This window comes from Linepithema humile, chromosome 5 (genome assembly GCF_040581485.1).
Source record: "Linepithema humile isolate Giens D197 chromosome 5, Lhum_UNIL_v1.0, whole genome shotgun sequence".
NCBI lineage: Eukaryota > Metazoa > Arthropoda > Insecta > Hymenoptera > Formicidae > Linepithema > Linepithema humile.
Window position 1 is genome coordinate 15766942 of NC_090132.1, and position 15551 is coordinate 15782492.

Consider the following 15551-nt stretch of genomic DNA (forward strand, 5'->3'; position numbering starts at 1 on the left):
GAATAAGACTTTGATTTTTATAAACGCAATTCCATTTTATGACAAATATAATATAAAAAGAACTAAATATTTGAATAATTGTACAATTACATTTTTCGGATAATATAATTATTAATTTGATAACATATTTATGGAAGAAATGAGAAAAAAAGCTTTTTGAATCTCTTTTGAATATGCTACTTCATACTGTTAATTTTAGAATTTAAAGGAATTATTCAATCAATTTGTTCATATGTAGCGCTGTAAAGAAAAGAGGTGTAAGTAGTATCATTTCGTATATATAGCACAGGCTAAATTTTATTGATTTTTGTTTCAACAGGTAATATCATCTCTATGATATTTAAGTATATAAGCTGGCAGTAAGGCAAATAAAGTATGCGTCACACAACAAACTTACAATTTGCAGGATATTCTTTTTCACAGTCGTTTGTACTTTCTTTAATAAGTTCGATACTTCGTGTGAAAACGCTGAGTGAATTGATGAAAGTATAAGTTAGCGTATTTTTTTTCGTAGATAATTTGGACGAAGTATATTTATCAATATAATCATGAATTTTTCTTTGGAATACTTCAGAAATAGTAAACTCACGGTACTCTAGAATCCCGCCCGCTTCATCAAAACTCTGATTTCGCTTTAACGAAATCATAAAGCTTTCACTTTGAGTTGCTTCATTTTAGGACCACGTTTTTTCGCCAATCTCCGTTGTTCCTTCTCCTCCCACTTCCGTTGTTTGTCCGGATCTTCCTCTTGGAGAATTCTTTCTTTCTCGGCTCGTCGACGCTCCTCTCGCCTCTGCGCCGCAGCTTCGGCTCTTGCAGCGTGCGTCGTCTTCAGGAAGGCTTCCTCCACTCTGAGTCGATTTTTATCCGCTTTACTTTTACCCTATGTACAATAAAATTTATTAATTATGATATTTTTAGAATATAACTTCTACTAAAAGTAAAGAAATACAAACTTCTTTGGACAACTTAAAACGTCGCAGTTTATCGACTAGATAAAAAGTAAGTTGAAGTAAGAGTTTCAGTTTTTCTTGCGTCTCTGCGTTACATGTGCGGCCTTTAAGACTTATATTCAGGCCCACTAATAATACTCTTTTCACTTCAGGCATTGTTAACTGAGTAGTGTCTCTGGAATGAAACTAAATGTTAAATTATGTATTTAACATCAAAGATAATTAAAATAACATGTATATTTAATTATTTTTGTCTACTTAAATTATTACAGCATATTGTATAGTTGGTCATTTATTTTTACTTACTCTTGCTGTTTGCGTCCACTGAATTGATCACTAATATGAATATAATCTATATAAGATGCAAACTTAGAGAAGGCTTGCAGAACTCTGGTGTCCAAGATAGCTGATGCAGCTTCTGCAATCTCAGACATTACGTAAAAACCCGATGGAAGACCAAACTTTTCCCCAGGTCGTTTCTCTGGACAATATACATTGACGTCAGCCATATCGCGCACCAAGTGCATCGCTGTTCGCTTTGTAGCAACTGCTAAAACGAAATTATCTATTTCATCCTTTGTGAGCTCCACATGTATGTGAGCTTGATCGTTTTGTGGACGCACTAACTGAGCTAATACGGCGACTAAGTCTTGCCTCTTTATTAATTTCAATTCAATGAGCATTGAGTCACAACCGACACGTCCAGAACAGTACAAGCTGTACTGTGATTCGCTCTCTTTCATTAAACCACTGTCATTTGCATTATCACACGATTTGTTCGAATGACCAACAAGAGAAAAATTGTCCAGCAAAAGTTGTCTGTGATCCGTTAACCATTGCTCAGCTATACGAGCATTTTTGGAACGTCCCACTATATAATTTATAAAGTATACTATTAATCCAGTGACCATTAGTATCTCTAAATAAAAGCTGTCCCATCTGTCTCTTAAATGTAACGGAACTTTTGTAATAGTTAATGTGGAAGGTTCATCAGGTTTTGAACCAGCATTGCCTCCTGCAACATCTAATCCTTCAAATTCCTCTTCATCTTGGAAATGATCAAATTCACTGTCCGCATCTACAACCAAGACATCATCCTCCTCAAAATCCTGATTCAAATTTTCTTCCTCCGGCAAATCTGGTACATGTTCAACATGTACAATTGGCTTTTCCTCCTCAAAGTCTTCAAATTCTGCAAATTCATTGTCTTCCGGTATTTCTTCATGAAAATTTGCTGTAACCCATAGGTTAGTGGCAACTAATACGATGTGTGCTATCACAAACCACAATTTCATGTTATCTGAAAATCAAACAATAACAAATATATAACGTTAAATTTTATTTCATTTATTTAATCATTTTAATCTCAACTTACACAATTTTATTTAGGCAATTTATACAATTTCTGAGAGAAAATTTTGTCTTAAAAATTTGTTATTTAATTAAATATTATATTATTATATACAATACTATGTTATTAATGTACAATAAGAAATGTTTCTTCAACTGTATTTTGTATTAGTCTGAAATATATGAAAGTGGAGCAATGAGTAGCTAAATTCTATATGATTAACCTATTACATATCGTAGAATTGGTACTCGCAACAGTATCTTACCAGTGAATGGAAGAAATATTATACCCAAAAATGTCGATTTCTTGTCATTGATCTCAGTTATAAAGTAACCGAAATAAATTACAACAGACTTTACAACAGAGATTGCCTCAACAAAACGTAAATGACTCGATCACTTGTATGCCACGAAAGTCACTGCATGTCTGACGTCATTTCCTCAAAAGGAAAGATTGGCTGCATTCAGAAAACAGAACCGTAAGTATTTGCTGAGCGAAAATGGATCAGTGAACGCATTTAGAACATGCATATTCGCCGATCATAGTGTATTTAATAAATATTGGTTTCTCATATTACAAAATATAATTTTGCAACAATCAAATGAGCGTTTACTAAACAAAAATTGTTTTCTGCAAAATCTGAACAATTTCCGAACAGATTTGAGTAAATATAAACTTTTTTTAAAGTGAAAACACACAACACTAGTCGGTAAAGAAGAATCCATTCAGCGTATCAAACGCGACTTTCCCGACTTGTCTTTGACGTTCGATGACGAAACGAGATATCGATTCAGCGTCCCCGGCGTTGCGGGTTCCGTAGTGAGGGACTGCTCGCGCACGCTTGACGTTCACGCGTTTTTTTCCCTGTCAAAACAGTTATGCGATCACTTTCGCGTAGCACGAGTGCCGTAGTGAATAATCGCGTGTATTCGCGCACCGGCTAAAACGCTCTTTCAGTACAATTTTGACGCGCTGGCTGCTCGCGCGCTGCGCGAGAATCAATATGAGAAAAGAACGACGGCAACCCGTTGACAACAAATTCTTGGGCTAAACAATGGATCAATACCGATACCTTGCGGCGGAGGGCAACTCGTAGAAACGGTAATAAATCGTCGTTCCTTGTCGTGGATGACATTCTTTGACTCGTACGCACTTTTCCTAATCAGCGAATACAGAAGTAAATTTCGGAGAGTTCCACTCGTCAGTTTTTCTCTTGCGTGACGCACGTACGTATATTTAATCCTTAACCTTTGCGGTGAACACTTTGAATTTGATATTTAACTGTGTTTTAATACAACGAAGAATAATTATCTCACTCGTTTTTCTTCCAAATTGACAGTAATTCTTCGCATTGGTGCAGTCTTGTTTAGTTTGTGATCAATTTATTGTGAAAGATGTACAACGAAAGAAAACTGAAAAATAAATGATTCCTAATAAGCTTTAAATTTAACATTATATTTAATTAAATGAATATTCTGCAAGTTTGCGTGTTTGTGATTATTTGCTGAATTTCAGTTATAGTTTTGTACATGTAATTTTGCAGACTAAATAATTTGCAAGGCTGAGCAGTGAATCATACAGAGGATAAAATAAATACGTAATTGTTCAATACATTTTTAACAAGGATATATCAATATGTTAGTTTTTTCGCTGCAGTGACTGTGAAGCTTGATATTAAGTTCCGTTATCTCGATCGATGCTATTCTAAATACAATGCAGTTAAACGTATGTAAAATGTATCGGAAAATATAATCTTACCTGCAGATAATTTTAAGACTGTAATTCATTTTTTATCAGCTGACGAAAGCACCACGCTTTCCAGAAAAGAAAGTGAAATTTAATTTAAAAAGTTGTAGCAATTAAAATTTTGTTGTGTAATATATGAATATTGTGAACACAAATTTTTATTTAATTTTATAATGCATTTTTCATGCTTAAATATATTAATTTAGAGAATTAAGTGAATCGTGACGAAATTTTACAAAACTAGCATCGCGAGAAATTATGAATTACAATGAATTGGAATAAATACTAGTATTCGCAAAAATCTAACTTGTTATTTGTTATTTTATATTTTTCTCCAGCTTTTGAATAAACAATTAAATTCGTTAAAAACATTATTATTACATGGAAAATTGTCATTTACATTATAATTGAAAAAGATAAAAAAAACTGTAATGTAATACTTTAGAAAAAATTATTTTTCGTAAACAATTGGTTTAAAAGACTTCGAAATCAAAAGTGAAAATTTGTTCTATAAGGAAAGTAGGAGAAATTTGTTATATATTGAATAAAACGTTCTATGTGTTATCCTTTTTTATTTTAACTTTTATAAGAATATTAGAAGATTTCTGTTAACATATATTGTTTGGAAGAATAAACTTTTAATTTAAAATTATATATTCGAATTTTCCTAGAAACGATTTAATACTCTACAAAAATATTTATCCTAAAATTTCTTACTTACAATTTTTACAATTTTTAATAGTGCAAAATACGATTGTTTTTAAAATATTATCTGTACACAAGCCATTTCGAGACATGAAGCTTTTAAGACTATTTCATGAGATACATAAAATTTCACTTGACACAGAATGGAATGTATCACGGAAATCATTGAAGTGTTAAATTCGACTACGAGAAAGAGAGAGTCCGTTGAAACAAGTATAGCCTCAGGACGAATCACAACCAGTAAATCCTTGCTTTGCAGACGAGGGCCGTACACACTTGACCGCCGGCATGGAAAAGCTGGACAATCAGCAGAAGACCTGGAAGAAGAAAAGCATGAGATCGAGCGCGAGCACCGAGGTGGCGACGCAATGCGTGAAAGTGGTCGTGCGATGCCGACCGATGGACGAGCGAGAGGCGACCCGCGGTTACAGCCGCGTGGTCGAGGTGATCCCGTCTAGGGGCGTGGTGGAGGTGCGGCATCCGCGCGACGATCCGTCCAGCGAGACCGTGAAGGTGTTCACCTTCGACGCGGTGTACGACTGGCACTCCAGCCAGCAGGAGCTGTACGAGGAGACGGTGAGACCGCTGGTGTCCTCGATACTCGACGGCTTTAACGGCACTATCTTCGCGTACGGGCAGACCGGCACCGGCAAGACGTACACGATGGAAGGCGCGAAGATGGATCACGAGAGGCGCGGCATCATCCCGCGCTCCTTCGAGCACATCTTCAACCACATCGGCCGGTCGGAGAACATGCAGTACCTCGTGAGAGCCAGCTACCTGGAGATTTATCAGGAGGAGATACGCGATCTGCTGCACCCGGATCAGAGTCTGCGGTTCGAGCTGAAGGAGAAGCCGGAGCTCGGCGTTTACGTGAAGGATCTGTCGACCGCCGTGTGCAAGAGCGCGACGGAGATACAGCATCTGATGAACGTCGGCAATCAGAACAGAACGATCGGCGCGACGAACATGAACGAGCACAGCTCGCGGTCGCACGCGATCTTTCTCATCACGATCGAGATGGGCAGCATCGGCGGCGATTCCGGTGGCATCCGGGTGGGACGCTTGAACCTGGTCGACCTCGCGGGCAGCGAGAGGCAGAGCAAAACCGGCGCGTCGGGAGAGCGATTGAAGGAGGCGAGCAAGATTAATCTCAGCCTGTCGGCCTTGGGCAACGTCATCTCGGCGTTGGTGGACGGCAAGACGACGCATGTGCCATATCGAGATTCGAAGCTGACGAGACTGCTGCAGGACTCTCTAGGTGGTAACTCGAAGACGATCATGGTGGCGAATATCGGCCCGGCCAGCTACAACTACGACGAGACCCTGACGACTCTGCGATACGCCAGCCGTGCCAAGAACATCAAGAACAAGCCTAGGATAAACGAGGATCCGAAGGACGCTTTGTTGAGGCAGTATCAGGAGGAGATAGGTCGATTGAAGGAGAAACTCGCGCAGAAGGGCGGTGTGTCGCGAAAGAAGAAGAAGTCGAAGAGAAAAAAGGGAGAGGCGAACGAGGCGAACGACTCGGAGTCCGATGCGGACGACAGTCGGGGCGAGGACAATAAGGCGACCGAGGCCGACAAGAAGCTGATAGCGGAGCAGCTGAAGGCCGAGAAGCAGGAAGCCGAGAATCTCGTTCAGAGAATAAAGGACTTGGAGAGCAAGATGCTCTGCGGCGGTAAGAACATAATCGATCACACGAACGAGCAGCAAAGGGCGCTCGAGCAAAAGGCGGCCGAGATCGCGGAGCGTAAGAGGCGCGAGGTCGAGATGCAGCAGAAGCTGGAGGACGAGGAAGTGACGATGGTCGGCGTGAGGGAGACTTACACCACGTTGCAGCAGGAGGTGGACGTGAAGTCGAGAAAGCTGCGAAAGTGCTTCACCAAGCTGCAGGCCCTGAAGCAGGAGCTGGAGGACGTCACGAGCGACTACAACCGGGACAGACGGGACTTGGAGCAGGAGCAGCACGAGCTGATGAAGGAGCTGAAGCTCAAGTATCTCATAATCGAGAATTTCATTCCCGAGGAGGAGAAGACCAAGATCCTGTCCAGAATTCACCTGGACGAGGAGGAGGACTGCTGGGTGGTGAAGGATCCCGAGCCGTCGAGCATCGACGTCATCAAGCGCCCGACTTCGGTGCCGGGCGCGCGCCGACCGGTCTCGGAGTACGCGCGGATCGCTCTCGCGATGGGACGCGGGTGCCGTTACGCGGGCGAAAATATCCTCAACTTGGACCTCGACATGCCGGCGCGGACGACGCTGGATTATCACGGGCCGGCGATCGCGCCGACGATCCAGGCCGTCCTCGAGGAGGCTCTGCGCGACGAGGGCGACATAGACGTCGACGCTTCCAGCACGAGACTGAGGACCAAGACGCGTTTGCAGTCGGCGCGGGTCAGACCAAAGAGCGTCACCAAGATGCAGCAGATCCCGGCGCCGGTTTACCCCAAAACGAGAGGCCTCGTACCGAAATAGAATCGTTTCAAACCCCCGCGATCGCGCGCGCTTCTTTTCTTCGCTTGTAAAAGGGGAATGTACATATTGTATGAACGGCGCCTTGTGCTTTATTTAATTTTTCATGATGCGGTTACTTCGAGTACACACGGACGAGGAAATGTGTCTTTATAATTCTCTAGTCATTATGCAATTCGTAAACATATGATATGAGCTACGTCGATCATGTATAACTGTTGTAATAATACAATATAAAATAGATCTTCAACCGAAGTCTCTTTCCCGATTTCTGGCGATCGTAAGGGCTACTACTGAATAATAAGACGCCCAGCGATGTAGGATACATTATTTCATTAACTTTATTTTCAACCAATACTCGTTATTACTATGAGAATATAAAAACATTTTTAGAAGCTCGCTTTACTTTTAAATGGAAAGTATATACTTAATACTATTCTTCTGCTATATAAAGAATTACATCCGATTATCGTAAATGATAAATAATATCTAGACATGAATGAAATCTTTTTTTTTTTCAAGAGCAACTTAAAACGCTGTTCACACGATTACCACAATTTCTTTTCCTCAGAAAAATTGCCGCAGTGTTTCGTACAACGGCAGTGAAAATCATTTATTCTATTCAGTATATTACAAACAACGAAATATATTTTATAATCAATGAATTAAACGTACACACGTACAACTCTTTTACTTTATTCTACTTACTTTCGTCTGGTCGAAGTCGTATGTAATAATGGCTCATTCACTTTTATGCCTCGTAGAACTTACTCCAAAATAAGGTACATTCGGTCAAGGTGCACACGTTTTAGGACTTTCACTGAACACACCCGCGCATACTCGCAGCAGATACATAAAAGCTCATACGAAAAAGACGAATGACGTTTTATAAACGAGGTGACGCTCGATGAACATGTGAAAAGTTATTACATTATGTATTTGATTGACAAAGTTTAACACAGTTGGGGCGCTCTCGAGAATTTTTCATACACCGAAATCAGATTTCTGTTTCATTCACAAATGGTAGTACGAATAGTTTCATACCAATTGTTTTCGTCATTCAAATGTATGAAAGCAAGAGAGAATATCTTTCATTATAAATAAAAAATATATATATATATATACACACAGGGTGTCCCTAAAATTTTGACAAAGCACTCGTGTGCAGATAGAACGAACTAAATTGAAAAGTCCTGTACCATTTTGCAATTTTCGCAACAATTCACGAGTTATTAATTACTAAAGATCGCCGAATAAGCGCATATCCGCCCAGCGATGGTTGCTAGACGCGTGGGAAGTTGTTTACTACAAGCCCGGCAAAGCCCGCTCTGATATACGATGGTCTCCCGTTTCTTTATTGCCACACGCTTGCATTTATACGGATACGCGCTTATTCGGCGATTTTGAGTAATTAATAACTCGTTAACTGTTGTGAAAATTGCAAAATGGTACAGGTTTCGACTCAGTTTAGTCCGCTCTACCTGCACACGAGCGCTTTGTCAAAATTTTAGGGACACCCTGTATAGATATTATATGCAGATATTCTATATATATATATATATATATATACATGGAAAAAGATCACGCGAATACATAATTCTCTCTAAGTACAGTTTGATAATTCACATTATAAACGCTCTCGCAAATGGAAACGAAAGTAATGTGCTATCGTTGATAAATTTTGAAATATATTATATCCGTTTCGCTGAAAATGTGTAAAGCGCGAATAAAAACGACATTCAAAAATTGCACAGGCACTCGTATAGCTGCGCGTAAAAAAAAGCGTGAAACTTCATTAGGTTTACTCATGAAGTTATCGATTGACACGCCACGATGTGAATGTGAACTCGATCAAAATCGCAACATCTCAGCGGACGATCGTTCAATAAAATCGTTGCTGCTGCATGTAGCTGCCGTATTGCTGCGACTGAGGTTGCTGAACGTAGCCCGACGGATGCGTGGCTTGCGGCGCGGCGTAAGAGCCGTAGGATTGTTGAGGATATTGGTTCGGCGGTGGTCCACCGTATTGACTCTGATTGCCGTAACCCTGATAATTATAACCGTTGTCCATGTATCCTGAATTATTGGGGAACATCTGCGGTTGCTGATAATTCGAGAACTGCTGATTCGACACGTTGGGATAAGTCATCGGCTGCGCTTGCGGCCGCGGCTGATTACTCGAGTGAAAGCCCTGATTGTAAAAGTTGGACATTTCGGTTGACGGTATGGATTCGGCGGGACTCGCTATCGGCTCGGTTTTGTCTTGGCCAGCCAGACTCGTGTGCGACTTGGGCACGTATTTGTTCGGCAGGTCGCACATAATATTGGCGATCAGACGCTTCGTTTCGTTCAGTATCGCGTTCGGATCGCTCGTCTTCGTGGCTTCCTTCTGCTTCACCGGCGACCGCGATCTCGATCGCGACCGCGATCGAGACCACGATTTCGGCGATTTCGAGAAGGCGCGCGATCTCTTGGCCTTCTCGTTATCATTCACATTCTTGTTCGCCGCTTTGTAAATGTCCTCGTACGTGTAGTCGTCGTCGTCGTCGGATAAGTCGATGGTCTTTGACTTATCGTCGCCGCCCTTTTTCGTCTGCTGCTCGTCGTCTTCGTCGTTCGCGAACATGTCCACCTTCGGTTTCCACTTATTGCCGTCGTCAACTGGATTCTGATTCATTTTACGAATGGAAAATGGGGAGATGCTCTTCTTGCTTCTGCTAATGGAGGCCTCGATCTCCGGACTCGACGATCTCGTGCTGCTGATAGCCGACACCGACGACGTCGAGACCGTCATGCCGAGATTAACGTAGTCCCTCAACTTTTCCACCTTCGTCGGATCGCTCGCCTCGAGCTTCTTCAGATAACCGATGAGACTGTGCTGCTCCTGCGTGTTCAGATCCTTAAAATTTTGCAGCTTTGACTTCAAATCGGCGTCCGATAAGCCTTCCATTTTCGGGACCTGCCGTTCCGCAGCATCGAGCACCATCAGCGTGCTCGTCGTTTTGACGGGTTCCGCCGCTTGAGAAGCGATATTGCCGCAGTTCGTCAGGCCTTTGACGAAGTCGGCGGTGGTGACGGGCTTGTCGGAGTGCTTGGACGCCTCGGCCATGCCGACAACGGCATTGATGAGAGTTTCCAGTTCCTCCTGCGAGACATTCGTTCTACCCTGCGCGATGAGAGCAGCGGCGATCTGCTGAGCGATGGCGACTTTGTCAACTGTACCGACGCCCGGCACGCTCACCGGCTCGGACTTCATGGCCGACGGTGTCATGGCCGACTCTATCGGTCTCGAGTAAGCAGCTCTACTGACGTAAGCGGGCGGCTTAGATAATTCCAGCAGTTCGCGCTCCTTCTTTTTCTTGTCCTCTTCCAGTTTCTTCTTGCTTTCGGAAGTCTTGTGCAGCAGCTTGGCAATGTTCTGTATCGCCGTTTTAGTGGCCGTGATCGCCATTTTCTCCACCATGCCGGCAAACAGCTGGCCCTTGAGCTTCTCTTTAACCGTCTCGAAGAGAACGCTCACTTCCTCGTCGAACAGCAGTTCCTCGGCGGAATTCGGTTTCGCCTTCTCGGCCGCCAAAGCCTTCGACAGAAGGGACACGATCTTAGGGCCCAGCGAACCCAGCTGTCCCTCGAGTGCCGTTAGCAGTCGCAACAAACCGACCACTTCGAGATCCTCCGTCAGCACTTCCTCCGTCACGGGCGGCGTGGGCGATTTGTCCTTCACCGGATACGGCGTCGCGTAGTATATCGGTCTGGTGCGCGACGCCGTGCGCGACACCGGCGGATAATTATGGCTGTACACGCTTCCCCTGCCGCGCGTGTACGCGGAATACATGTACTCTCGATCCCTCACCTCGTGACGGTCGTAGTACTCGGGCTTGATCATCTTCGTACCGACGTATTCCACCTCGTCGTCGCTCTCTATACGATGTCTGCCGCGCTTCGCGGGAGAGCGTTCTCGCTCCCGCTCCCGTTCCCGCTCTCGCTCTCGCTCCCGGTCTCGCTCCCGCTCCCGCTCCCGTTCTCGCTCCCGCCTCGGCTGAACCCACTTCTCAGGAGGCTTGTCCTCCGGCAATTCCAACCTTTTTCTAATCTCCTCCTTTCGTTGCTGCAGCTGCTCGTTGTGAATCTCGCGCATCCTCTTGTTCCAAAACTCAATCCACTCCGGCTTGAAGTCGTGCTTGCTCGGATCGTTACCTTCGGCCTGCAGTTCCTTGTACCGCTTGTTCCAGAACTTTTTCCACTCGTCTGGGTAAGACGGATGCTTCTCGGGATTCTTTTCGTGAAACTTCAATGCGCGATCTAGCGTCTCCTCGGCGCGCCTAATTTGCTCGCGATATTTGTCCCACTTGTCGCGTTCCCTGAGCGGCTGCAAAGAGTGCGATCGCGATCGCGATCGCGACCGACCGCGAGCACGCTCGCGCGAATGCCGCGACTCGTTGCGATACTTCCCTGTGCTTCTCTCCGCGGAACCCTTTCTTCTATTTCGACTCGGCGAACGAGATCGCGAACGAGACGGCGACGGACTGCTAGATATGCTCGAAAGCGACGAGAGCGATTTAGTGTCGTCCGACGGACGTTTCGGTGACTTCTTCACGTTCTCCTCGGGCTTCGGTGTAGTTTTACGAAGACTCATTTTATCCTTGTTAATTATGCGCATTTTAAAGCCCCTAAAATAAGAAAGATTTTTTTCTATGAAAAATATTAATAAAAGATAGAAATATTGTTAAAATATTTGCTCGAAATCTGCAAGAATTATGCTCGTCATTTTCCTCTATCATCAATCGTGTCTCTGATTTTACTGTCTTATTTACTTACGTTTTTGTAACTTCTCCTTTAGAATCTAATTTTTTAGGCAGCTTTTCCATTTTCTTGTCTTCTTTTTTGTATTTGTCATCAATCTTCTCATCAGATTGAAGTTCTTCATAGAAATCAGAGATGTAAAAAATGCAATTGTAATAATTTTGTCAGCAAAGTGTTTTGTATATTGTATAGTGTATAAAATGCAGCTTGTACTCACCTTTCTTTTTAATATTACCATTCATTTCTGCCATTTTTTCATCAAAATTTGTCACCCATCGCACATCGTAAACTTCCATAAACGTGCACTCTGGCGTTTCCCTGTATACACGAAACAACCACATTGATTTCTATGATATGTGAAATTAATAAGTACAAAAATTGGCATTAAAAAATCTTAAAATATTGTGTACAAAGATAGAAAAAAAATTACAAAACTGAAGCTCTGTTGAGCGTAAATTAAAAATTGAGAAAATCGATTTTCAAACGGTAATAACATTATCAATCAACAGTTATTTCGATTTACCTAAAATGAACGTCCTGATATACTCTCTTGATATATTGCATCTTGTTCTTTTCGAACTGAGTTTTGTCTACCAATTGCGGTTTCATTCTTCCAAACTTTTCTTCAATTTTCTTCGCCACTAACACCAATATTTCATTGGCCCCGCGTTTGTAATTTGGGGTACGCGGTAAGTCCGTAATTGCTCGCGATATGGTTGGAAAGTGTCTATTGAGATATGTGATTCGATGGTTGTAGCTGGTAATGTGGGCCATTACGGTGCGTGGATCGCCACGTTTGTCGCACAAAACACACGTGTAACTCGGTTCACAGGAATCATTGTCCACCAACTCCAGCAGATACTCGAGGCCGACGAGCGGGGAGCTTTGATGTCGATCTAAGCTCATTTGTATCGCTGTGACTCGTGTTATTTGATCTTCCATACCAGGTGGAACTGGCTCGCCAGGTGCCAGAGTGTCGCTAATAGTGGTAGACTGCACTGGTGTAATTGTCTTCAGATCCGGTCGTTTAGACCACAACATGACCGGATATGGCCATTCGTCCAGCTTTATTTTATGACGATTACATAGATTATGACTTATCAATTTATGAGCCCCAAACAAGGCAACATTACAGATATGACACCATATATCACCATCTTCGGTCTCGGAGTAAACAGGTCTGAGTGCACCATCTTCAGCAGTAACGCTGCACCGCATTATACGTTTGCGATCATATTCTTCCTATAAAACAAACGATTCCTAAGGTAGACAATCTTCCATTGTCGAAAGCTAGGCTCAAAAATGTCCATAATGACATGCTCGATGAACTGTATTGTTTTTATGGAACATAAAACGCTAAATTTGTTTATTTCAGATATTTAAACAATAATTTTGAATATTTGAACAATAAGTCTAGTTGCGTCTTGCTTTGGAAATTGTGTTTGTTTGCAAATTATAGTATACTTAATTGATGATAAGATATTCTATATTATTATATTCTTCCTACCTTTTCCTTATCCTCTTCTGATAGATGAGAAGGATTACGACCCTCTATGTCAAGATCATCAAAATTCTGCATGGTACGGCTATACAGTGGACGAAGTCTCCACAATATTTTCTGAAAATATCATTGCAAAATTTTATAAGCCCATGAAAATGATAACAACGATACATCAAGGTTGGCAAGAAATTGCTATTATCTATATCTTGCAACAATAATGATATCTAAATTTTACAAAAGTAATTTTTGTTTGTTGTAAAAGCATATATTAGAAAAGTTATACTGACAAAATAGAGATAAGAACATTTTATTCACAGATAATTGAGTTTATCTATGAGTATAGTTTTATTGACTGTATCAACCAACCCTGTAGTAGTAATTCTTGATAATCTAGTATAATAATTGACATTAATTATTACGATTTAATGGAAAATTTGAATTAGCCGTACTTACTTACCATGTCATTGTTGTATGTGCTAATTTAATTTGACCAATATAAACATTTGTGATATTATATGACCAAAGTAACTTATCAAAGTTACTTATCAAAGATGAATGTTTATCACACTTAACTTTAGAAAGTATAAATAGAACTATGAATTTGAAATATTCGATATGTGAGACACACGTGGCACAAAACAGAATACATTATTTAAAATTCAAGATTTGCATTAAGCTCCACAAATTTTTTTATAAGATTTTTTTATCATTTCTATGCAACAGTACATTTGCTACATAAGCTACACAATTCATGAGTAAATGATCATACTTGCACTTATAATAAACACAGATAAAATACAATTAACTTTTAAAATATCTATGCAAATAATAAAAATCATAATATTTCATATATGGAAAAGAATAAGGCATTTATTTTACAAACTATGATCAATAACAATATTGCTATTTGCTATCTTGCTGGAGTATATAAACAATTCTCCAGCTACTTACCAATCGCAAGAAAATTTCAGAATTCCATAAATTGTTCCACTACAAAGAACCACAATTACCACAGAACATGAAACTGAACTGATTGAGACACAAAAGTAGGGCAAAGTTAAGACCATTTAACTTTGCCAAATTAGTCTAACTATCGAATGTTGATTGACAGTTGACAAGAAAGATATTCCGCGAGTGTTGTCGATCGCTTGCAAGGTTGCGTCTTGTAACACTCTGCGTTTTACGACGGTACGAAGTGTTATATTTTTAACAGTGTGCTCCGACCAAATACAATCAAATATGGAGAAAACGAAGGAGGTTAGATAATGTAATGACGTTTATGCCAGTCGTATCTTTGTAAAGGCAAAACGCGCTTATCTAAATAACGCAACGTATCCGCGACGAGACGCGCATATTAAAAAAAAAAAAAAGAATTATTTCCCTGAAAGTCAGAAAAGCGCACGATTAATTGTCATTTCGAAATCTTCGGCTTTCAACGCTTTGATGTTGCTTTCGTTGCCTCCGTTATATCACGGCACTTGCGAGCATAGTTCACTTACCGTGATTACCGGATCGTCGTTTGCTTAATAAGAATCCTCGCGACTTAACTTGATCGTCTCTTAAACTCTCTCGAAAGAGAACTCTTTCCCGATCTTCAAAGTCGGAAGTGGTCGGAAGTCAAAACTTATAACTGAACGGGTGTCAGCGTGTATTGGCGTATATAGATCAAAGGTCCCTCTTCTTTCTCGAAAAAAAATAGGAAGCTTCAAGCAAAACCAGATTCTTACAAACTTACCATATAATGATAATATAGGAAAAGTTTCTCTTACCGTTGATAAAAAAAATTGTTATATTCATCAATAGATAAAACAGATTAAAGAAGATTAAAGATTTGATTACATATATACACAACGGGTTTAGAAAAATCTCAAGAGAAATGACAATTTACTTTTATCAAAATTGTAAAAACTTTTTTATAAAAAATTTAATTGAAGATTATCCTTGTTGTATACGATACATTTTGTAATGCCTATTTAAGTAATTATAGATGAATAATCTTGACTTTGATTATTAAATT

General features: G+C 41.0%; 3 protein-coding genes across 6 annotated transcripts; 1 reads left to right on the forward strand and 2 right to left on the reverse strand.

Annotated features, from left to right (window-relative positions):
* Positions 1-279: 279 nt before the first annotated feature.
* On the reverse strand, positions 280-2856 carry LOC105675853 (PAT complex subunit CCDC47). Of its 2 annotated transcripts, XM_067355361.1 has the most exons (5): positions 2570-2856; positions 2329-2476; positions 1260-2253; positions 957-1128; positions 280-883 (listed from the first exon to the last, which is right to left on the reverse strand). In XM_067355361.1, exons 3-5 carry the CDS (start codon positions 2246-2248, stop codon positions 644-646), a joined length of 1401 nt encoding a protein of 466 aa, XP_067211462.1. In that variant the 5' UTR covers positions 2249-2253; positions 2329-2476; positions 2570-2856; the 3' UTR covers positions 280-643. The 2 variants fall into 2 exon arrangements, with proteins under 2 accessions (XP_067211462.1, XP_012228734.1); XM_012373311.2 differs by lacking the exon at positions 2329-2476.
* Positions 2857-3122: 266 nt separating this feature from the next.
* On the forward strand, positions 3123-7485 carry Klp68D (kinesin-like protein 68D). Of its 2 annotated transcripts, none has more exons than XM_012373329.2 (2): positions 3123-3530; positions 5015-7485. In XM_012373329.2, exon 2 carries the CDS (start codon positions 5044-5046, stop codon positions 7231-7233), a length of 2190 nt encoding a protein of 729 aa, XP_012228752.1. In that variant the 5' UTR covers positions 3123-3530; positions 5015-5043; the 3' UTR covers positions 7234-7485. The 2 variants fall into 2 exon arrangements, with proteins under 2 accessions (XP_012228752.1, XP_012228751.1); XM_012373328.2 differs by having other exon boundaries at positions 3124-3405.
* Positions 7486-7548: 63 nt separating this feature from the next.
* On the reverse strand, positions 7549-15202 carry LOC105675858 (uncharacterized protein CG7065-like). 2 transcript variants are annotated; one of them, XM_067355358.1, is made up of 7 exons: positions 15034-15202; positions 14486-14524; positions 13541-13651; positions 12557-13275; positions 12251-12351; positions 12049-12151; positions 7549-11900 (listed from the first exon to the last, which is right to left on the reverse strand). In XM_067355358.1, exons 3-7 carry the CDS (start codon positions 13610-13612, stop codon positions 9113-9115), a joined length of 3783 nt encoding a protein of 1260 aa, XP_067211459.1. In that variant the 5' UTR covers positions 13613-13651; positions 14486-14524; positions 15034-15202; the 3' UTR covers positions 7549-9112. The 2 variants fall into 2 exon arrangements, with proteins under 2 accessions (XP_067211459.1, XP_012228750.1); XM_012373327.2 differs by lacking the exon at positions 14486-14524.
* Between the last annotated feature and the right edge of the window lie 349 nt (positions 15203-15551).